The 25,485-nt window shown below is 37.3% G+C and overlaps 2 protein-coding genes across 3 annotated transcripts in view; one reads left to right on the plus strand and one right to left on the minus strand.

The window, feature by feature from the left end:
* The window catches only part of LOC124157688 (putative sodium-coupled neutral amino acid transporter 11), a 52,936-nt gene extending 37,752 nt beyond the window's left edge, over positions 1–15,184 (minus strand). Inside the window, exons 1-2 of one of the 2 annotated variants that reach the window (XM_046532627.1) lie at positions 14,781–15,184; positions 12,377–12,430 (exon numbers count right to left, since the gene is read on the minus strand). In XM_046532627.1, coding sequence (XP_046388583.1) covers positions 12,377–12,430; positions 14,781–14,867 — 141 coding nt within the window. In that variant the 5' untranslated portion in view covers positions 14,868–15,184. The remainder of the gene's footprint in view (positions 1–12,376; positions 12,431–14,780) is intronic. The other variant, XM_046532628.1, reaches the window with a different exon arrangement.
* Positions 15,185–15,291: 107 nt separating this feature from the next.
* Positions 15,292–23,378, plus strand: LOC124157687 (lipoma-preferred partner homolog). The gene is made up of 9 exons (XM_046532626.1): positions 15,292–15,558; positions 15,638–15,895; positions 16,361–16,709; positions 17,493–17,842; positions 18,759–19,065; positions 20,200–20,369; positions 20,682–20,860; positions 21,609–21,729; positions 22,964–23,378. Exons 2-9 carry the CDS (start codon positions 15,785–15,787, stop codon positions 23,093–23,095), a joined length of 1,719 nt encoding a protein of 572 aa, XP_046388582.1. The 5' UTR covers positions 15,292–15,558; positions 15,638–15,784; the 3' UTR covers positions 23,096–23,378.
* The last annotated feature ends 2,107 nt before the right edge of the window (positions 23,379–25,485 follow it).

The raw sequence follows: 25,485 nt of genomic DNA on the forward strand, positions 1-25,485 counted from the left end.
CACTCCAATAAATTGACTTCGAAATGCTATTACACAATGGAGTAACACTGACATGTAATTGAATCCAACGAAGTGAGAATGGAACAAGAGCATAGGAAAGGGAAATTTTAAGGGAAATAGGACGACTTCAAATCAGTCATTGAAACATCAAATGACTGCGAGGGATAGTGGCCAGGAACCGTACCTGGGCATATAATTGTAATGCTCCAAGTGTTCCGTAAATCCCTCTGACTACCCAATAAATTATATCTCTTTGTTGAGGACCCATTGGTGGTCATTATTACACAAATCTGACTGTTAATTATTAAGAAACGCTGCTTTGCAGCATTGCATAGAAGAAAAGAGTATTTTTAGATTTTAATCCAGAGGGAGAATTATCAAAATTCCAGTTGGTGTAATTTCCATCGATGATTTACGGTAATGAAACAGACTTACCATCCTATGTCAAAAAATGTTATTCATCACGCGAGTTACACACAAATTTAAAAATTTCATGGAAAGAAATTGTCAAAATACAACCAACTGGAACATATTAAGAGGACACATCACTCACGCTTAATATTGTTTCGTGGCGTATTACTAACCTCTTCATCTTTAAATTTTCAGGGTACATAGAGCAGACACTTATCAACATTTAATAGTGACTCACAATTCCAATTTTACTCCAGTATTTTGTCAGACGCAAGATATCCATTTTTGAAGCACGAGGTAATTTCGATAAGGGCCTACCCTTTCCTTCCAAAAATTGCAATACGATAGCGAAAGACATGAACTTAAGCACTTCACGAAAAGAGAGAAAATAGGACCGAATGAACGGTATTGATTCGTCCTCTCAAATGAAGAGGTTGTTGCTACAACCTAAGCGAACGAATAAGAAAAATATCGATTTTATTTCCGAGTGTGTGCTGAAAGGGTTATTACAGGAGAGCCAGTTAGATTACCCATGTATATTCTAGGCTTTGGAAGAAACTTATCAAACAACTAACCCTGCCCTATCGAAAAACTTAGCTCTTTCACTAATTATAGACCATAAAATAACCTAGTTCTCCTAGATTTTGCCCTTTAATCCAATGGATTTGCTCTAAATCCACTGCTTAAGTTCTCTTTAATTTGGCTTGCGGCAGTGAATAGAAAAAAACGGACCCCAGCTACTCGTTGACAAAAAGCATTGGGGGATCGATGGCCATAAGGCGCCAAAACGCTTGTGAAATACACTTCCTAGCACAGGTTACCATCACGTAATATCCCATGGGGAATCACTCGGCATCCTCAATGCACTCATGCAAATTGACAGAATCAATGGCACATCACTTTTCAGGACTGAAAAATACGCTTGTGAGTAACAAAATAGTTTTTATGAGGCAAGAATACATGAATATTTGACTTACAGAACTTTCCATACGTACACGGAGATTTCATACTAAATGAGCCTTTAGGATAATTTGAATACATTTTTAATTTAAAAACATAACAAACATTAGCAAGTTGGGGTAGTACTGAAATTTCAGCTGCACTTAAGGCATCAATTCACTTTTACCCAGGAAAGTATTCCTGCAGAACAAGATGCTCCCAACATTAGGCTCTCCGTTTGCAAATTCTTTATATTTTTACGCAAGGTTGAGGATGTCCGTGACCCAGAAGCGAAACATGCGTCGTTAAATCTCCGCGTCAAAGCGCAGTTCGTGAACTACATAACAACTTTCTTTAATTCTTATGGTAATTTTACGTACCTACCCTGTAAAAGGTGATTAGTCCTTGCGAGGGGGACAAAGAAAAGAGATGGGGTTCAAGGGGAAAATTCCCCACTTCAGTATTCCCATATGTCCGAGATAATAGCAAAAATGCACATGAGGCAATGCTAAACCCGGGAAAACAGAGGGAATACGTAACCATACCCAACAAGTTTATATCGAAATCAATCTATCCGTCGACGCGTCGGACAAACTAAGTAAAACATGAAGCATCTTTATTCTAGGAGGGTATTTTCAGCAACAAACGAAATCCTGGAATAATCATCCACACCCGTAAGAGCTACTTCCAAATTCATCAAAGGGGAAATAAAATTATGTTCAAAATTATTATTTTTATCGGAATACAAAATCAAGATATCAATGGACATGAAGAAAATTAACTGAAAGATCTTAATATCCGTCGCGATCAAGGTATCAAACAAAAAGTACCTCCATTATCACTGCTAGCTACGTATTCATTATTTAGTAAATTATAAACTAATGAAACCAGAAATCACAACTTATAATACGTTTTAATATACTTAATAATTCCATTAAGAATTTATTTTCCATTTTCATACTTCCACAAATGAAAAATAGTAATAAACGGAATATCAAAGTTGACTTATAATCTACACAAAAAAACATACCAATTAACCGCTTTGAAAAACGTGTACATTTCCCACATCAAGCAATAAATGTAAGTAGTGGAAAAGTACTTTCCCATTATTTTCCGCCTTTCAATGCTAGAGACGCAAGAGATTCATTATGATTTTATCAGACGAGTTCTATATTTTATCATAGAGCAAGTATATTACAGTTAGTTATATAATAATACTATGGGGTTGAACTACATCAAGGAGTCCATAAAATTGACGGCCTTATATATCATTGCCCTTATCATTGGCCGATGCGTCAGTCGAGAACGCCAGCAAGAGGCACTTGACCCTGCGGAAGACCTGAGAGGAAATCGTCCCCTGAATTCATTCCACATATCGAGCAATTCTTAAGGCTCCCACGCATTTATCGGCATTTGCGATCACTCACACAAAATAAAGGAGATGGAGCGAACGACTTAAAGATTTGAATAGCCCTTTCTTGGTAGAACCGCTGGAGGCGGTTACAGGAAGCTGAGAACATAAACGGCCGAACCAAAAGGGACGATCTACGAGACGCTTTTCTATTTACGAGTCGTAAATGCTTTAAGTAGTGAATGTTTTACACATATTTCAATAATCGCTTTCGCAAAGATTTTCGAAAAACTCTGATGACACAAAGTGTACACCAGTACACAAACATAAGTCCATAACGGAGGAAAATATAAATGAAAAATTGAAAATACCGAACGCCACTGGAACAGGAAATAAAGGATGCGGAAGAGAAGAAATACTTACTGTCGGCGTCAGAATGATGTGCCGCTGTACTTTGCAAAGTTATATCTGGACTGCAGTGCATGCCATAATAATGAGTGAACGTCATTTTAAAGGAAATTTGATTCTCAATTTTGATTTATTTTTTGTTTTATGGAAAATTCAAAAATCAAGACACGCGAGTGCAATAAATGACTCCGCGCCCCATAAAATTAGCCGGTTTGTCAACTTCATGATATTTGTAACCCAACCTACGGAAAACTACTATGTCTACAATATTCATTTTCCGCAATAAGTTGAAAAAATTAATGCAAATTAATTAAATCGCTTTTTCGTATTTTTATAATGCATATTTTGTTGTACAATAACGGAAATGTTTATATAGTCCTACAGTTTACCCCGAAAGAAAACATAAAAGTGATAATCACTTCTTAATTTATTTGCAATTTTTCTATGATCCATAAACTATAAAAATATTGATAATTGTGAATGTTATAACTACGATCAATGTCATGTTGTCAAATGGGGCCGCGCCGAGCCAGTGTCGGTTACCAGGAAGCAAAGTTTCGCGCGCAAGATGTGGCAACGCAGCATTCGTTCGCTCCGGTATTTTTTTAATGCCCATATACTGCCCCCCCCCCCCCCCCCCCCCCCCGAAATATAAAAACACAATTATTTTTCTTCGTAAAAGAAAACAAAATATTGAAAATTCATGAACTTGCAAAATATTTTTTTTTAAACACATGAAGTTTTTTAAAAGGCTAAAAATGAGTTAAAAACCCATTACTTAGTATTCTGTTTTTCAAAAATTTTCCCTCCTGGTTTTGGACCTCCCCCCAAACGAAATACTTAGCTACGCCGCCACTGACTAATAGCCTAAATCCGTCGAAATGTTGGCCTCTATCGAATCTATTCAGCGCAATGCTACTGAGATTCAGCGAAGGTATAGCATATAATTAACAATTTCTAACAGAGGCCGACGAAGTCACCATGAATATTATAGCACACTCCGGTTAACAGATGTTAAGACTCCATAAAACCTTTCAACATAAATAACAGAAAAGTTTTTTATAAACACTACATACTCGGCTGCTTTTACTATGTGGATAAAAATAACTAATACAGGTAATATATGTAATATTTACTCCTGAATATTAATCTATAAATATTACCGGTATTACTGTAAAAAATAGAAGACTTTCATTTTGAAAGAGATCAGAAGAAACGAAGCATGCCGAATCTATCTTTCCCCATGCAAAATGAAACCAATTACATATTACTATCAAAAACTTTTCGATATTTTCTTCGGATTCTAAACGCGTCCGTTGGCTTTTGCTGACAACAGTTTCGCTGACATTGCAGTCGGCGTCATAAGGTTGAAGGAAACTGTTGTCAACAAAATTCAACGGATGGGGTGAGAACCCGAAGAAAATGCAGAAAGCACCTGATCAACGCCGCGAAAATCTTCGAGCCTACCTCCATGCGAATTTTTAACTAATGAAAAAGGTAGTGATACTTTTATTGATATCGACGGAATTCACTGAATAAAGTGCCTTTTATACTGCTGTTCCACACTGTGCACGTCCACGCCATAAGTATTCCTCCATCGAAACAATCCTAGAGGACTGAGGACGGCACAGGGTAACTGAAAATGGCCATGAGTGAATATCGGGAAGGGAACAAAGGGATGTAGGGTGGAGAAAGAGCCGAAAAGACTCCAAGGGGTGAAGATTAATATGGTGACGTAGCGATGACAGATAATCCGAGCTCAGGAAGGGGTTGCTTCGAAAGGGCTGGAGAAGAATGAGGGACGCGACCACACCCAGAATAGCGTCCTCTCGGCGCGCTCATAAACCGCTTCCGCCGGCGATATCACGGAGACAGACTTGTCAGAGGATAATGACCACAAGCGAAAGAAACAAGTATGTACAAGCAGAGATTCATCAATTCTCACCGTGAATATGCCATATAACTTCCTCGCCAGCACCGCATTCACCCATTCCATATAAAAGAGCCAATATATTAACGAGTCAATCCTCACAGGAAAATATAAATATTTATTACGGTGAAGAGATCTAGGTGAAAGAGTTAGGGGCGGATTTAGGATCTACAGGTCCCAACCTGTGGTGCAGACCCTCAGGGTGAGGTGGGCGGAACACCTTCCCGGGATACAAATGGGTTCTGGACCCCAGAAAATTATTCAAAACGCGACACAACCGCAGAAGGTGACGAAGGAATAGTAGTTTTCCGGCATTAAATAGATTACTGTCAACAATGGCGTAGCTAGGAATATGCTTTGGGGGGATGGAATGGCCTGGGGTTGGGCCCGGGGTGGGGGGGGGGGGGGGGTGGGGGGCAACGAGAAAATTTAAAAAAATGACATGACTGGAAGTACATTTTCATTATTTTGGAACTAAAAACTTAACTTTAAGCAGATACAGCTATTACATGTCAAAACTAGACAAATATCTTTAAATATTTTTTTTATCTCCTTGAGGCTTTAGGGGGGGGGGTATCTATCCCCTTACCCCCCATATTTACGCCGCTGACTGTCAACGTAGGTGGCTTTAGTAATGAATCAGCAGTACTATTCGCAACGATGCGAAAGAAAAACAATGCACATGTTCGGAAGTAGACGTGGCCCATTTCGCGCCTTAAGAATTTGACTAAGTTATTTTTATCAATTTGATATGACACTTTTGATACTTCGTATTTTTATAGTGGGCGGGTTATTGGGCGCAAAATAGTAACAGCGCAGTGAACAATGAGATGGCAATTATCTATCTATATCTACGAGCTTTACCGCAAGTCGCCTCAATAGGTGTGTGGCGGGGGTGTAAGGACAACAGCTATTAACAAAAAAATGACATGCCCGTTGGATATATTTGACTACACAGGCTTTATTAGAATCCTTTATTGTTCGGGAGAAAAAAATTCTAACCTATTGTTTCAGCGAAATGTCTCTTTCACTTTCTGCGTTTCTCTCGGGCCTAGAAACACCGCGAGGTTCTAAGATGATGTCCCCGAGTCGCTCTGAAAGATATATGTTCGTGAGAGCTGAAGCAATATAGCCCTAGCACGTAGGCTTCAATAAAGAAAAGAAGCTAGGAATGCAGAGCGTATAAGTAAATCCGTTGAAAAGAAAGGTATCACATGTGTTTCGGAAACAAGTGAAAGCTTGTTAGGAATAACCACAAACAATACTCGCCTCCGAGACGGTTCATGCATAGGTAGTAATTAAGGTGTAAAGGATAGTCATATGAGATCTCAGAGAGAGATGCAAGAATGGAAAGTGTAAATAAAAAGCGATAATAGGAATTAAAAATCAGATTTGAAGTTGATTCCATTATTCAATGAAAGATATTCCGAATACCACAACCTATTGAAAAATAATGGAATGAACATAGGTTTTGGGACTACTAATACACGATACATGAAATACTAAAATAAAAAACAATGAACAAACACGACACCTATCTCAATCATTAACGCCGATTAGGGAAATAATTGGGTAAAGCATGCTACGGAGAGTTTTTATATGCCAAGCTGGAAACTGCTTTTCATATGACCAATTTCTTTCATCATGCATCGCAATTAACGCAATAGTAATTAATTTTTACCCAAATATGTCAGCTAAGTGCCTGGGGAATCTGTATATAACGAAATATATTATCTCAGCGTTTGCTGGCATAATTAGACAACGGTTTACACAGTATCATAAGGGCTGACGAAACGGTACCAAACTGACATCGCATAAAGCTAACGATACGGAAGAGAAGCCATAAAGTTCGTGGATGAGCGGAAATCCAAGCCACGACCGTGAAATTTTATTGCCAACCCCTACAAGTGCGGATGAGAAACAATCAACCTAAGTTTGGAAAAGAGGTTGCTTCAAGCCAACAATTAAACACTTTTCTGAAACACCGAATGATACGAAGAAGAGAACTACATGTAAGTAAATGCATATTAATTTAGATAATGAACACCGATGTAAAAATCCGAACGAATTTTTAACAAGAAATCATTCGAAAGGATATTAGTTAAGAGAACCATTGAAAATTTGAACAAATAGGGTTGAAAATAATTATTATTCCACATAGTTGAGGTATAATCATATATGATATATGCGCCACGAGTTGAGAGGACGTGTAACTCACGTTCAACCTGTCTTTTTCCGTGACGCAGTACTTGTTTAAAATTTTACTTAACACCTGGAAAAGTTCATAGTATATAGAAGACCCTTGAAAATATTTGTCTCTACCTAAAATTTAAATACTTTAACCTTTTAATATACTCATATAATAATCTCGTTTGCAATGATTTTATATTTGGGATACAAGCAAATGTCGAAAAGGGTCTACACGTACTCTTTACAACCAATAAATATCAAGATGATAAATCACGTCTCAAATAGGTAATTCGCCGCGAAAAAAAGACAATATACGGCCAGTCTGGTGGGAGTTAGGCGCCCTCTTATTTTCAGGAAATAATTCATGAAACCATGCATTATCCCAGAACGGGAAGTCATGTGCGTAGGAGGCTTTCTATTGGAAATTCATGAATGGCACGGGAAACTAGTTGCTCGGATGAGGTGAGCCTTAAGAAGCACGATGGGAGCGCAAGGAACCATCTCCAAAGGATTATGTAACTTTCTACTCTCACTTTTGTATTCAGTTCACTTCGCCACAGAGATGGCATCCCTAAGTCACGGCTAAACGCCGGAGGAATGTATTCAGATAAAGTGAGAGTCACGGGCCATCAGAGTCATTTTAAGCCTCATTTGTAACCTTCACGCATCGTGATGACTCAAAAATCATGGCCAAATCTGCTTATACAACGTGAACTTCCGCCTAATTTTACTTGGTAAAAGGGCATTTACGAGTAGATCTTCGCACCGCTGGTCATTCATAATGCCTGTGTTGGGCCCACGGCAAAATCTCTGAGAGGGGGCGTGCAAAAGGCGATACATACAAACAACCAGGGGTATGTGAGACCCTAATATACGTTACATATTAGTCTTATGGTGGGGGGGGGGGGTGATTTTATCAATTTTCTCGATGAGCCGTTTTATAAAAGTTTTCGATTAAGGCCTTTATAAACAGGAGAAAGCAAAAGGTACTTGTGAAATTTGATCGATAAACCAATTCCCAATACTTTCAACACATTTTATTCCCTCCTTAGATGATTTTCAAGTAAATTGAAAAACCCGTTTCGTAAACATTATTATTTTTCAACTAAAACTGGCAGCTGGACATTCTAGTCTTCGGATATCATCATTTATAAATGTTGCCTTATTATATCCCCCATTTCTTCAGCCCGCTTTAAAGCATATCCTAAATACTAATGCTAATAAGCATGCTAAATACACATTTACAATTTCCACAGTGAAATTTGAGACTAACTGGTGAGAAATGTCAGATTTAAAAATAGGGCAGATCCTTTTGAACGTCACATAAAGCACGGGTAATAGATGATGCAGCTTCTAAAACATCCCAATCAATATTATCCTAACGTCACTATCACTAATTCGTATGCTAACTCCATGGATTCATTGATTAATCTTTCTTGCGAATAGGTGGAGAGACGAACCACTGAACGGTCCCACAGAACTCACATGGGGAGTTTGACTTTCACCGATCCCGAGTAATTGAAGTAATTAGTGCCTCATCGTTGCGATGTAAATGAACCACCCACTTCTGTTGCTATGCTAGGACACTCGAAGAAGACTGAGACAACCCCAACAATCGCGACCTGTGACATGAAAGCCTCCTGACTAATAAAAGAAAAAAAAACTTTAAAAAAAGTCAAAAGATAAATAAAGAATATGATGGAAAGATGAATTCCTGAAGCGATAATCCACGGTTATGAAAAATATGAATTGAATTATCATTGAAAATAGCGAAGAGTTGCAGTGAACCAATTGTGTGATTGATGCTTGCTGTTGAACTCAATGGAAGGATCGCTGCGTTTCTAAGATAAGTTTTTGAAAACGCCTGCACTGAGATAGTCCGTGAGATATATCCGTCGCGACGCGGTCATTCCACTTTGAAGGAGGGACTTCAACAGCGAGAGCGTCCTGGGATAGACGAGGCGGACAACGCTGTCGAGAACGGACAAAGCTTCAACGAGAATATCCAGTTCCGAAGCGTTTGTCCATAGTTACGCAACAGGAGTCCACTCAATATTCCACACCAGTATACAAGTGCGTGCCGACGTCACTCACGCAACCGATCACATCTGCCCACAATCTATATCATTAATGTTGAAGATCATTACATCGACGAGACGAAGTCATACAAAATAATTTGACGCGAAGTTCCCAAGTAGCAATGATTAAACCGATCGAAGCAAGGTACAGGTGTAAGAGCTGGCTTGCTCACCATTTCTACATCTCGAAGGAGGCAGTGTGTATGCCGGCGTACCAGGAGTTCTCACAACAAGAGGGACTCCAGAACTCCGGTGATAAGAGATAAACACCAGACATGTTTAGCTCTACCATAATTAGTCGATAAAACTTGTAAAAATCCGAAGATCCAAGCGTGATGGAATGAAATTTATCCAAATTGAAATAAACACTTGCAATTCTCCACAGTGATAAAATTTATTCCGCACATGTTTCGATGTTATTAAATCACCTTCAAGGTAAAAATTGGTGTGACGTGCATTCAATTAATAAAAATTTTTAATGGGAGTAAGTAAGGTAGTTTTGCTAGATAAGAAGCAACACCAAACGAAAAAAGGAAAAACTACTCAACTAAATTTAAAAAAATATTTTTAATGGCTTTTTAAAAAATAACACGAAGCTGGCAATATTCCACAAGTTTATTGTCCGTACAACGCGTTTCGACCGTTAGGTCATTATCAAGTACAATAATGTTGTCATTATTGTACTTGATAATGACCTAACGGTCGAAACGCGTTGTACGGACAATAAACTTGTGGAATATTGCCATCTTCGTGTTATTTTTAAAAAAACTTAGAATGGCATTCCACTACATAACGCCTGCTTCTGTTACTATTTTTAATGGCTTCAAAATTAGCATATTCTTGGAGATTCTTCAGCTTAGACGATTTCCAAAAGAAGATGTTCAATCTTTAATACATATTATGATAGATAAAAGTGAAAATTGAATAAAATGTGAATAATCAACCCAATAAGCCGAAATATAAAAGGTTATCGGGTATGAACTCTCAGCATCGTCAACAAAAAATACCTCGGCTGATCAATAATTGACCATCAATTACATATGATAGTTTAAAAAATGTTACATGCGAATTAGCAGCGCTACGTTAAAAATAAAATGTCGATTTTAAATCTCTCCCAATAATTTACGACGATTTTTAATCATAACAATTTGAATTCGAGTCGACATCGATAAAAAATTGACGTAAAAAAGGAAAATTATTCATCTGAGGCCACATCAAGTTCAAATAATTTCGGAAATATAGAAAAAAAGTCCGCAAGGAGTGAAATTAAAATAATATTGAAATTCTGTATGGACACGGCTGGATGACAATCGTTCTCTCGAGGAGAGAGCCGGGAGCACGGTGGTTCAGAATCAAAGAAGGTGACCAAAATTAATTATGCCTTTATAATTACGAATACGATTGGTGTAAATGTTGATTTCCATAGTTTTTCCATCCAATCCATTTTAATAGATTTTCTATCTACTGATTCTGAATTGAATTTTTTTAATTTGTTTGCAATAACTCAATTGTTAACAAAACTTTTGCTTAGAAATTTTCTTTAAAAAATTCAAATAAAATTTAAGGTTACTCCAGCAATAGTGAATACGAATTACACATCCCATAAGATTGAACTAAATGTTTTCAAGCATTTATCAAATGAATACTCAAGTTAATTTTTGGACAAACTTTTATTAATAAATTGTGAATGGACCAAGAAAAAATTTTATACCATAACATATATATTGCATATATTTGATACCAAAATAATCTTATTTGGAAGTAAGCATTATATATGGCTACGATCAACTCTACCGTATTGCATGATTTGTTTTAGAGAATCCTTCGTATCGTAACAGTTAAATCAATGCTGAGGTCGAAGAAGCAACTATAAAGTAGCGAAAGTTTCCTTTAATACAGCGCTGCATATACTACCTCCTTGTTATTCATGCAAAAAACAATGCGACGACAGGTGACGCTCCAAACAATATTGTACAGTTTGTTTGAAACTTCTTAATCACGCAACGCTAATGTTATATTTTTCGGTAAAAATATATTTTTCTATACATATTGTCTAAAATTGATCCTCCATGGAGATGAACTATTTCGAAATTAACCGATTTCAGGCGACGATTTACTGAAAATAATACCTCGTAGCAGTTAATGTACGGCTTATGATATAACCTGTCATTTAGAAAACTCGATTAATAACTTTCCAACAAAATAAAATTCGCTCGCAAATTCCCAGATAACTTTCTCGTTAGTAAGCTTATTCCGACGATAAATCTATTATCCTGTAGGCTATGCAACCTGTCAGGCGCATTTTCCTTGAGAATTTTCGATCACGATCGAAAACAATGAAGCATGCTACAGACACTCAGTCTCTAGCCTTAAGTAATAATTGGTAATAATATAGTATAAGTACTTGGCATGTAATATCTGAGAAAAATGTTTTCTACACACTGATATTTCAGTATTTTAAATTTAACAAAAGTAATTGCTGGATAGCTCTTTTCCATGACTCAAATGCGTACTTGTATCTCCGAATTTTTTAAATACCTACTGAAACTACGAAAAATGACCAGAAATTTTCAGTGGAAAACCCAATCATAAAAATATAGCGACTGAATTCGTAAATCCTGCTTTAAAAACATAAATTTGCAGCTTCAATTAAATTTTCGTGATGATAGCTATGTGCATGCTTAACATGTTGAACGGTAGATCTAGACAAAAATTTGGGGAGGAGGGGATTTTTATAGAGCTAGGCAATATTCAACACATAACTGTGTGCCAAAGAAAGACTTATAGGCCCTATTTCAAGGTTACATATTTCAATTTAATTTAAATTTTCTACTTAGGATCATGCTATGGTGATGCAACTCTGAAGCCAGATGAAACTAGGAATTCCCATTCGCACATTAACAACATATTCATCACTTAAAATAATTGAAATTGAAGGTTGACCTTACATTTTACGTTATAAATATTGATTAATGTTGCAACATGCATAAACAAGATTCTCATGCATTGGGTGTAACCTTCAAATAAACTACAACAGATATATTCATTAGCAACATGAAATCTACTCACCGGGACCAAGTTTTGTGTGTCATCAATAGAGCCATGAGGAGAACTAGATGGTCCCTGTAAAGGTCACGAAAATATTTTAATCGTAAACTATAAAAAATAAAATTAACATTAATCCTAATTTCTAAAGAAATAAAAAGGGTAACTATTACATAATTATGCAATTTTACACAGTTATTAAGGATATAATAGGTCAAACATCAGCATCTGATAGAGATGTTGTGGTTTTATTTTCAGATGGGAAGAGTCTCACCCTTTAATCAAGAGTAGGATATTCATTTATTTTATTTTTCCATATGTACTCCCCGCACTGAGGGAGAAAGTTTCTGACACCCTAACCCCTTAGCTGTATAATGAAATGGGCGCTTCAGAATAGCCAAGTTTAAACGTATCATTAAGGAAATAGATTCCAATGATGCCGGAGCCGAATGCAAGCATGTAAACTGACCAAAAAATCGCCATGCAATCATTGGCTCAGATAATGCATGAAATTGCAACTTAAAATCTTAATGAATACACCCCTAACAACAGAGATAAAATTTCCATCAAATATAAAATAATTACCACAGAAATAACCCCATTCTTTTCAAAATAATCAAATTCATGAAAATGTAAATAATATTGGAAAAGATTGTTAAAAAAGAAAATGTCAATCAGCGTCTTTAAATGTGAGCCCTTCTTCACCTATTTTTTATAATGAATAACCACAAAAAAAACAGGGAGTGCACTGGAGGTAGGGTCATCACTGAATGTAACCGTAATTTTCATATGACTACATTCAGGGAACACCTTGTCTCCAAACACCCAAAGTTAGGATTGGTTAAAGCAGTGGTGGTATTGGAACTAGCGGTGTGTAGACTCGCAAGAGTTTATAAAATATATTATATAGTATTAATTTCGACATCATGGTAGCTGACTACATTTCTTAGACTATGGAAAAAATTGCTGACCGCACCAAATTGAGATGGATATACTGGGAGAGGGCCGACGTTCCCATAATATGTTCAATAAAAAGATGTCATACTCCCATAGGATGAACACAGTAATAGAAAAAATGATGCAGTGATCAAACACAATATAACAACTTAAGTTAAATCACTGTAAAAGAGGATTGTAGGGCAGTATTCAGTCGAATCAATGCAAAATAAAAAAGTCTTCCTGGAGAAGGCAACTTAATCATTTCCATCAGAGATATACAAGAAGTGGAGCCATGCCTTATGAATGTAATACCATGCATGCACAACAAAATCTTAGGAATGGCATCGTAGCCCTTCATTATTCCCGATAATTTGTTTAATGGCTTCGATCATTCACTCAAGGGTTCAACTCAATGGTTGGCTTGAATAAGTGAGGGTTCTCCCCTTTTTTTAGCAACAAATACGAGAATTTCAAATATTCGTGGGTCGGAAGGGGAGCCCTTTCGCTGAGCCACCTCACGCTTCCACCTCGAGTATTTTAGCATATGGGGTGACCGTTGGCCTCCCCCAGGAAATGATCCCAAGACCCTCCTACGGTAAGTAGCCAAGCACTTCACCCACCAGGCCACCGCATTCCCCAATTCAGGAGCCTATGTATCATTAGATGCACAAGAAGCCAAAAGGATAAAAATGATGAGACATCTTAATACAACAGTAAATAATTGAAGCGATTAAATGATAATTAGGAAATAATTAAGAATTGACGCATTTTTTATGCATATATTCTGTTAATATTTCAACGCGCAAAAAGGTATATCATTTACATTTTTCCTTATGGGCAAATGCCAAAACACCGAAAAAATTAATCTCCTAAGTTTAATCATCCACTAAACGAGGTTTAATAACACATTAGGGTAATATGCACAATATCCGTTTCTGAATTCCCGCGGTATAAACTAATGCAGCGCCACTGCGACGTTTGAGTTAATCTTCTCAACACCCATTCAACTCTTAAATATTTATTTCATTTATTTCAAGACCCTGGCAAAGAAGGCGGTGCCATTCCCACAACCTAGAATCGATTAAATTCCTACGCCTACACATACACCTTCCGAAATTCATCTAATGACATTCCAGGGACAGCTGACCGAGATTCTTGCTCGGGGCAGCGATCGATCGCGAAGTTGAACCCTACAGGTTAACCGGCCAAAAACATTCTCCCGGGCGGATGATTAGCATATGGCACGCGAAATTCATGACATAAATTGGCAGAGGATTCCTCACACACCCTCATTTACGGTCATCACAAAATATTTAATTCACCTGTACAGGTATAAATCAAACAACCAAGAACTTCATTCAAAGGCTGAATATAAAAAAGATAAACATACGCATGCCGATGTAAGCAAGCAATTACACCTAAAAAAATGCCGATCAGTAAATATAACAATAAAAATCCTAGATCATAACTGAATAAAAGTTCCTCTAACCTGTTGATCCACGGGCGACTGGGCATGTCCTTCCAAAATATAGCTCTTCTCGTCCGCTGGCGACTTCCTTGGTGACGCAGCTGCCATAATACTTCTTTTCAAACACAAGAAAACCAATTTACAGATTCAGTCTTTTCGTTTTCCAGGTACATTGGACAGTGCCGTCCCCTCGCGAGTCAGAGATCCTTCCGACTTCTTCGCCGTATAATTCTCACTGACTGCTTTCCTACTCCCTCTGCTACCGCAGCCAGCTTTTCGTCTGCTCGATATCCTAGGATGAAAGCGCCAATGTTCCAAAAATTGTAAAATGTGGCGGTAACTATGGTATACCGTGCTTCAAATTTTTAAGCAATGCAATATTAATTTGTCAATTTAATTTTCGAATTGATCTACGTCAAAAGTTAAAGAGAACAAAACAAATCATCATTGATTAATAAATATTCTGAAGAGGCGTCTGCTTTCAGCGATTTTGGTGGCGATCATTGGAACTACCACCCACCTGCTAAAAACAAAAAATGTCTATTTGCGTAACGTGATATTTTATGTTATTATTTACTTGGTAAAACATGCGAGATTGAGTCTTAGAGAAAGGCCTTCCGGGTTTGTGAGCATTAGTGATGCATGGTTGCTTTGTTTCTCATTGATATATTTTCGTAAACAAATACTTCTCCTTTATTAATTGACCTTTAAACGAATGTCAAGAGCGATGTTTTAGCCACGCCTATTGAGCGGTTGGGGATGACGAATACTTGGAGATAACTGGTTACCTAAGCGGAAAGTAGGGCACACTTGTGTATAAGGCTTTTTGCCTTGTATGGTGTTGAAACTAAATAATACTAGCGAAGGTTTTGTCGCAGGCGCACACAACTGTAACCGCAAACGGATCAAGTATTCCATATTGCTTGGAGCTCGGAATCCATGACGTGGAATACTTTTATTCTATAGCAGAGGGCCGAAAGCTGTTGTTTATCTGCTTATTAATATATACTCCAGGAAAATTAGGAATGGATTCGCATATTGAACAGCATTTAGCCCATCTCCAGCTGAATGGAGAGTGCCAAACGAAGAAAGTTGGTCCCGCTGTTCCACCGAAGCCAAAAAAACCACAAACACAGGTAGGAGAGCATGAAAATTCATATAGCTATGATGAGAGAAATGTTTGATTTGAGTAGAAATTGCATTTTCATTTATTGCGCCTAATCAGTGGTAATGTTTTAGGCTGAAAAGACTCTACATTTGTCATTATAGTATCCTCATAATCTCGGAGCCTTTTTTTCCCGTTTTAATTTACTTCCTGAACTTAGGTTCTATTGTTTTGTAATGAATGTGTGCATCGCTGTGGAAACCTCTATCTCAGGAAAGATTTTAATGTGATACTACCGATTAGTTAAAATTCATGTTTTGTTTTCCGGAGTGGAATGTAGTGGCTACGTATCATAGGTGTAAGAATCACTCAACATTGTGTCATATGCACCTTTATAGGTTTACATTCAGGGCTCATTGGTAATCTGATAGCGTAACTAAATTTACCTAGTCATGAAATGATCCACATCATAATCGGTGATATACTTTTTTCATAGATACCAGCAGTTCCTAAGAGCTATAGTCTCAACACTCCATCCGAACCCTCATACAGTACTCTGTTATTGAGTGGAGGGTCCAGTGGTGGAAGTAGCAGCAGTGGAAGTGGTGGTGGTCATCATATGCACGCCCAGATTCATCATCCTTCTCAGAGCCAAGTACCATTATACAGCAACCTACCTCCACCAGTCGGGGGATCCCATTCGAGTGGACCACAATCCTCCAAGGGCAGAGTTGGAGTTGTAAGAGGAAGTGATATATCCTCTTCCATTTATGCTGGCACTTCTGCTTCATCAGCGACTTACAGCAATGTTGGGACTTTCAGTGAGATGGATGCAAATGAATCAGGTACTATTTAGATAGTTCTCTGGCTCCTTTTACTTCTCAGTTGCTTCATACTTCCCTAGTAATGCACTACTCTTAAAACCTTTCAATTTAAGAAAAATAGGTAATTAGTAAAGAGATAAAAAATTATTTTGGAACATGATGTAATGATAGCTTGTTGATGATACGGCCTGCAATGGCCGCAAAAGCTCGCTGACAAAGCACGATACACAGCTGCTCCCGATAGCAGTTGACACAAATCATGTAATGATCTTTATGGCTTGCTGTTGTTTCCACATCATTTTCAAACATCAGACCATTTCACTGATTAGGTAATTTTACCTTTGAGTGTACTGTTTGAAAATTTTGTGAAGAATATTTGTGAGATTTCCTGGATATTTTAGCAAGGCTTTCCCATTGTGGATTAATATTTTGATCATATTACATATGGTACATTTTGATTTATGAGTCCATCATTATTTCAGTTTTGAACGTAGGTTTTTGCAGCGAGAGGCATCGTTGCTAACAGCTTCCGGGTGCAGCTGTGTGTTACGCTTTGTCGTGCAAGCTTTCGCGTCCGTTACAGGGTGCATCATCAGGCGATGAATGAAAATACGGAATTGGTTGTCAATTAATATTCTGTATTTTCATTCATCGCTTGATGATGCGCCCTGTAACGGACGCGAAAGCTTGCACGACAAAGCGCAACACGCAGCTGCACCCGGAAGCCGTTAGCAACGATTATTGCAGTTTGTCTAAGTAGCTGTTTCATGTCCAATTATATCATCTCAATTCAATCTTTACCAGGTGTTGCTCCAGATGAAGATGATGACGACCTACCTCCGCCCCCTCCTCAACCCCCGGAGGGCGAGTACAATAACGGTGGTGGTGGATGCCCTTCTCCGCTGCCAGATGATCTACCTCCACCACCACCCCCACTATCACCTGTAAGTTCAAGCTACTCGGAGCTGAGGAGAGCAACAGGCCCTGGTGGTGTGGGAAAGGCTGGCGGGGGTGGGGTTGCCAACATTCCAATTACATCGGTCGGAAGGATGGCCGTTGGTGGAGCTGGGCAAGGTGTGGGAGTTGAAGGAGTTTTCATTCCAGATTATGCTCATGGTGGACCACACTACGGAAATTACGGACCATCATCTCAGGTTTGTGATTTTCACTATCTCACCATTTATGTCATCACTAAAGGAGATTTCTGTGTATAAATCTATGAGTCCATTGTTAAACATGTCTACACTAGAAACTCTTTCAATGTTATGGTCTTGTAATTGTCGTGTGTTGTCATGTATTGCGGTGTAAACAAGTATTAAATAGTGAAGTAGTGACTTTCAGCCTAATTTCATACCATATTGCCATTCACTGACTTGTCTTAACAAGTCTTCCTGTATCATGCCTTGAAAATAATTTTTTTAGATGTCATCAGGTTTTGAAATATTTTGTTTGTGGTTTTGAATGAATTTTAAAAGTGGAGCCAAAAGAGGGGACGAGAACTGAACCTGAGCAAATGTATGGTGGTAGATTTCTTATGTAAATCGTCCAACAACCCCATGTATTTTTTTTGGATGGTGTTAACATATAGGGGACAGATGGAGTGAAATATCTGGGACTTATGATAACTTATAACTTATCATGGGGAGCACACGTAAGAAATATTTGTGGCAGAGCCTTGATGAGGATTTGTCAAGGGATTTTAATTGAGAGCTATGGTAACCCAAACTTTAATTATCTTTTTTTTTTTAAATCTTAAGCATCATAACTTCTTTATTGTGTGCCTATGTTATTGGAGATGATTGGTGGAAGCTATGGAAAAGGAATGGGTTATTTAGAAAAAGAAACATGATAGGTAATAAATGCTCATTTAAGGTACTGCAGGATGATTTAAATTAGAACTATGTACCACACATTGTTCACAATAATTTCTTGAGGTATAGTTTTCTTCCTATATCATGTTGTGAAAATAATTTACTAAATTTTATCAGGTTATGATAGATTTTTTAAGGCTACAAACAAATTTTAACCCTTCTCCATTCTTATTTGAGTTTCCAAATTGTTCTTTTGCAGAGTTCTTCCACTTATGAGTCAATTTATGAGCCAATCAACCCTCGTCCACCAAGTCAAGCATCCATGCGTTCCAATTACTCCACTTCACTCTACTCCCCGTACGCACATCCTCCACCTCCTCCATCTTCAGCTAATTCAACGTTGAACAGAAAAGGAAACTCAGGTTCTGGAGGACCTCAGGGATCTGGGGGAGGAGCAGTTTCACCAGGTGGTACTGGACCCAAGTATGGACAGGAGGCAGAAGTGGATGCCTTGACCGATCTCCTGGTGCAGTCTATGGATGGCTCTGCTGACTCTGATTTCTATGGTATGTATTTTTTTTTAAGTTCACAGGAGAAGTGAGCAAATTTTCTTTGCAAACTTATTCACAGATTTTTATTTTTATGTATTAGTAATGCATAAATCGGAAATGTGATCATTTGAAGATTAATTAGACCGCATGGAGAATGTGAAGATGACTGGGTTCACTTGGGGATGGTTCAGTTAATAATGGAGTAAGTTAATTTAAATGGGTGAAATAATGTTAGTATTATACAAGGAATTAAACACAGACTAGTCAGATCTTTACAGAACCATAAGGCAGCATGTTTGTGAGCAGAAAGCCACAGTCCTCTGGCTAGAGGCAGATCTTAAAATGCTAGAGTGATCACTGTAGACATTAATCAAGGAAATAACTACTGATTAACAGAGGTGTACCTTAAATCCTTAAGCTATGGTAGCTTACTGTGCTGTAAAATTTGCCTTTGCCTTGTAATTCCCTCCCAGTGGCGGATATATGTTGGGGGTGCAGGGTGCACACCCACCCCCGCCCTGCGGGGCTGCCCACAATGTTGTATATTGCAGAACCACAATTGTAAATTTTTTGTATCATAAGATAGCATTGTCTTGTTTATTCGTATAATCACTTTAAATAAACTCTTAAACTTTGCATGCAACTTGATTATTTTAATTACGATAAAAGTATAGGTAGCTCAAAATATCTTTAGCAAAATATCTTTAGCCCTTGAGTTCATTAAAGGTGATTATTGATGAGTCTTTTTGCTGAGCATAAGGGTTAAGAAATGAGTTCAGGAGATGAAACCTTCCGTATCCCCAGCAATGTAAAATAGCTAACTGTGATGTTTTACTTGCATGATATTCTTAACTTTTTCAAATGAACTAACTTGAATTTAATTTCCGAGTCCTGGATCATCCAGAATTTCTTAATCTAATTATATGCATATGTATTAATAGCAGGGCAGCACAATTGGCAATTACATATTTGATTCTAATGTCTTTAATGAAGGAAACTTCTGTTTCTTACAGACCTATATCTATGTTAATAACAAATGGCAGAATAACACTGAAAACTTTGAAAGGACTCTTACAAACCTGTTGTTTTGTGGTCACAAGCCCTTCATATCAGTAGAATATGATGGTGTGAACTTTATTATTTTTATAGGTATATGCACCATGTGCGGTGAAAAGGTTGTTGGTGAAGGCTCTGGCTGCACTGCCATGGATCAAGTTTACCATATTTCATGTTTCACCTGTTGTGACTGCCACACTCAGCTTCAGGGAAAGCCATTTTATGCTCTTGATGGAAAACCTTACTGTGAAGAAGATTATTTGGTTAGTGTTACTTTTCTAATTTATTTCTTTGTTTTATGGTTATGAATATTTAATTATCTAGTAATTATTAATAAATGTGTGTGTTACATTTTCATGTTCATTATTCAATTACTTTGAATTTTTATCTTGGATTGCTCTCTTTGCATTTTGTGATATGCGTTATTTGATTTAAGGAATACCTACATACGTACATATATACTATCTGTATTAAAAGACTTACTCTCTTGATTGATTTCATTAGGCATGATGTGTAGTAATGGTAGCCGTGGCTTAAAATATTACTCTATGTTCATTATTAATATTTATTTTCAGAATACACTTGAAAAATGTTCAGTTTGCTCAAAACCCATCCTTGATAGGATATTAAGAGCCACTGGAAAGCCATATCATCCCCAGTGTTTCTCCTGTGTTGTGTGCGGACAAAGTCTTGATGGCATTCCTTTTACAGTTGATGCTACTAACCAAATCCACTGCATTGAAGACTTCCATAAGTAAGAAATTTTTCAAAATTATTGATTATAGTAATTTATGTGTTGTAATAATTTTGGGCTTTATGATTTCTCTGACTTCTTTTTAATCACGAAGTTGAATAAAAATAAAAAAACATGGCAGTCGTGGGACTACCGTTGGAAGTGAAATCTTTTTATTTTTAAAAGTTTTGGACGTTAATTGACCAAGTTTTTTTAAAAGGATATACAGTCACACTCCCAATTATCTGGGCTAATGATGGGGAGATGTGGCACGAATAGTTGGGAAAACAATAATAATCCAAACTTGTTCTTTTATTTCTTATAATTTTATCTCTTATAATAAGACATCTCCTTTACAAATAAAGAGAAGCCATGGGGTAATATTTTCTACTGTTGTCTCAGAATTACCCAGTTTTATTTTGCACTAAGTAGTTTCTATATCAAGAGATTTCCTTGATTATTTTGGGCTTATTTCCTAGCTTGCAAACCCTGAAATCATTGGTTCTGTCCAGCTGAATTTACATTTTCTAGGACCATAAATAAAACTGAAACATTCACGAAACGGACGTCATGGAATCTTGTAATAATAAAAATACTTATTCTTAAATAATTCTGCCATCTATGCAATTCACTGTGAGCCAGAATGTTTTAATATAGGATGAGATTAGTTCTCATGGTTAAATGTAATTTGTTATTAACTCCTCGTGTAAAGATCTCAGGAGTCTGTGGTGAAGATGAGAAGCAAGTTCATTATTTTTCCATTCTTCAGGAAATTTGCACCCAGATGCTGTGTTTGCCGTCTTCCAATCATGCCAGAACCTGGTCAAGAAGAAACAGTGCGTGTGGTTGCATTGGATAGAAGCTTCCATATCAATTGCTACAAGTGTGAGGTAAGTGTTTTAGTGTAGCCTGAAAATTTCAGATTTAATCCTTGAAACACAATTTATTGTGTATTTATTAAAGTAGCATGCTTATTGTGACCGTTGTGTTATGAAAATAGTAAGGATCAATTTCTCTTTGTTCAGATATGATACCTACCAAGTGGTAGATTCAGGGGTATGGTACAGTAATTCTTTGGGAAAGGGTGGCACTCTGCTAACATGTCATATTTTAAGGATTGGCATACCGACATTTAGTGTTTATTTTCATGGGTGTTTATGAGGGGGTTGGCATTAGCCTATTTGGCTGTCACTGTTTGTACCAATGTACTATTAAATCATCCACCATGATTAAATTGTGTCTGCCTTCATGAACATCTGCCAGACCCATGGAAAAATATGAATTTATTTTAACATGGACAAAGAGGATGAGAAATCTACAGGACAGCCCTCTGACACTGCATACAAGAGAGATACATACTTCTTTTCACTGGAAAAATATGTTCTATAGCAGAATTCGTCGTACAAATGAAGGCATATAAGAGAGGCTGAAAATTCATGGCAATTTATTGGGTTATTCAGGAAACTGGAAACAAATTATTGAATGTGTATGACATATGAATGATGGTCATATAGCCAAGGTTGTACTGTATGTAATCGTCATGAAAAGCGTAATTTTAAACTCAAACAAACCATAATGGGTATGCCATTCCAGGGCGTACGAAAATTCCCCGCCAATTTTTAAGGATTTGATTTCACGAAATATTTATCTCATGCTCAAGAATCCATTCATATTGCTTCTCTAATGAGGCTGAAGGCAAAGAGGGAGGACTTTATTCATATAAATACAGCTCTCGTTAAGTTGAAATATCTCGATAGTCCTCAAATTTCTCGGGGAAGAAAGATGCCTTGGTAATTCAACTGGCTAAAGCATTTGACTGGAAATCGGGGGATCCGGGTTCGAATCCCAGTCAAGGCAAATGATTTTTTCGTGGTGGATTTTTTGCACAATTTGTGCATTGCAGGTGATTCCGTAAAGATATTACCGTGACTAGTCCCAGTAAACTTAAATTGAAATATCTTTTCATTCTGAGCATTTCCTTTGGCCATATTATTCCCCTAATGTCATGATCAGTTACTTGTGTCCTCTCTAGTGTATGATGCATTTTGTTTTTATACAAAAAATCAACATAAATTTTTATATGTACATATATGTCTCTAAACTTTTCAATATCATCTCATATAGGACTGTGGATTGGTGTTATCATCTGAAGCTGAAGGCAGGGGATGCTATCCATTGGATGACCATGTACTCTGCAAGAGTTGCAATGCTAAGAGAGTTCAAGCATTGACATCCCACATGACCACTGAGTTGTAGCTTAGTCTGGATTCATTGGTGAAGGAAAGTCTTTTTTTTTGGGTAATTTGTAAGGCTCTTAGTTGCCAAATGCATACTGCTTGCCTGTATTATTGAGTGAATTCCTGTTAGAGATAAGTAAGCATCTGAAGTAGGTTAGTTGCTATGTGATACTCATTTTAATGATGCAAATGATGTGCTTGTAAATATATATTTGGTGTAAATTTTACAATTTTATTTATATCCAATGTTTGTATCTGTGGCTGTATTGCTATGAAAATCAAATACACCTACTGCTGTTTAAGATTCACTGGTATATTTTTGGAGTATGTTCGCCAAAACCCCTCCTATGGTATATGAAGTATCAGGACGTATTTATTCTCCTAACCTTGATAGAACGTAAGAGTGGTGTCTCTTGCAGAGACTTCCAAAGTTTACTGACTTAGTACTTTTCTTGGTCCTGCGATTTTCAGTAGGTAACCTCAAATTGAATCTTATTGTGAAACTGATCAGACTTTATTATTTCATGTTACATTAATAACAGTTGTCCAAGGCATAAATAAATTATCTTTAGTAATTTTTTTCCTGTTTGAGGCGGAATTTGTTGCTAGAGCTCTCTAACTAGAGTTCTCTACATTGGACTCGGAAGTAGCTTTCTTAAGATATGGTTCACCATGCAGCATGATATTACTATGTATTTTGACTATCTGTGGTGCTGGAAAATGTAATGTCATAAGTACAAATCTTATTTCTCAATGATTTCTTGAATTGATATACAGCATTATTAGTAGTATTTTCACTGACAATGATGATTCTACCTAAGAACCCCAAAATATATAGTCATGAAAGAATTCCGTATTGCAGACAATTCAGTAAGTTTTGAATCAATGTGGGTGTCCCATATCCCCAATAATATCAAGAAATTTAAGTAAGCTTGTTTCTAGCCAGTTGTTGGCTGGAAAATTGCAGATGGGTTTGTGTCCTCTATAATTGAGGAAATGTTGTGTACCGATTTCTCAGCATAAATGGGTAATTGGTACTCTCGCACCCACAGACTTATATTGCAAGCTCCTAAAATTTAGTGGAAGAGCCTTTGAGATTCAATCATCAATTTGTAGCAATATAATACAGCATAATTCTGTTACAATGTCTCATATGGGACTCCATGCATTAATTTTTAATCTATCATCAGAACTTATTATGCTGAATTTCTATAAAGTAATGCATGAAAACTCTTAGAACAAAAAAGAGTTTATGTACTCCAAAATGACAGGTCTCCTCTGTTTTTCAATCTGCTCTACAGTGTTTTTGTTTAATTGAACATGAAGTCATTTTTACCAAAGTGTGTATTCTATGATATGTACTATTGTAGCATTTAGGTGAAACCTGGTTATATGAGGCACTGAAAATATCTAGAGGGTTTAATACAAGTTAATATACTTCATAATAGCAAGTCAGGGAAATTTGGTACACCAAGTGTTTGGCATATGAAAAAATAAATTTACCCCTCTTCAAAAAATGGACTAAGTTGCATGAAATACAGCTATATACCTGTATACAAAAACTTGCCTACAAGGTACCGTAGGACAACATGTGATGTGAAGAAGGATAAATAACTATGAGTGACTTCATGGACTTTCTAACCATCATTTTGACAGGTCTTGGTCCTTAAACCCTTTCATGTCAAACGTCTGGTGGAGCATGATGAGCATTTTCACATGCAGAAGACCTAAAGTTGGGTGTAGCTGGTGCAGTGGTGTAGCCAGGCATTTCGTTCGGGGGGGGGGGGGGGGGGGGGAATCCAAAACCAGGGGAGAAAAATGTTTGAAAAACAGGGCACGAAGTAATGGGTTTTAAATTAATTTTAACGCTTATCATACTCGAAAAAAACTTCATTTTTCAAAGAAATATTTTGTAAATTAACGAATTTTCAATATTTTGTTTACTTTTATGATGCGAAGTAACTGTTTTTTATATTTTGAGGGGGCCCTGACCCCCTCCCCCCCTGGCTACACCACTGAGCTGGTGTGCAACGGCTATAGCTGGTATGCAGAAGGGAAGCATCGGCTCTAGCTGACGTCAGTTCATTTGTGTAGAAGAATCCACACTGGCTAGAGCCGACCTTTGGTTTTTTGGGCATGACAATGCTTGTTGTCTAGAGCCGCCAGTATTGGGAAAATTCATTTCATGGAGGAATTTAATTCGTTAAGGTAGGTCCATTGGCGTAATGGCATTCCGACATGACATTCGTCATTGCCTATTTAGATACGAAAATGCGAGGCAGTGAAAATCATGCTATCAGCAACTGCATATTTGGCCTCTTCTTCTCACTATCATTTAATTTCATCTTACTATCCCATGCTGTACTGTCATTAATATGTTTAGATCAACTTCGATTTCCTCCATTTTTC

This window comes from Ischnura elegans, chromosome 4 (genome assembly GCF_921293095.1).
Source record: "Ischnura elegans chromosome 4, ioIscEleg1.1, whole genome shotgun sequence".
In the NCBI taxonomy this organism is placed as follows: Eukaryota; Metazoa; Arthropoda; class Insecta; order Odonata; family Coenagrionidae; genus Ischnura; species Ischnura elegans.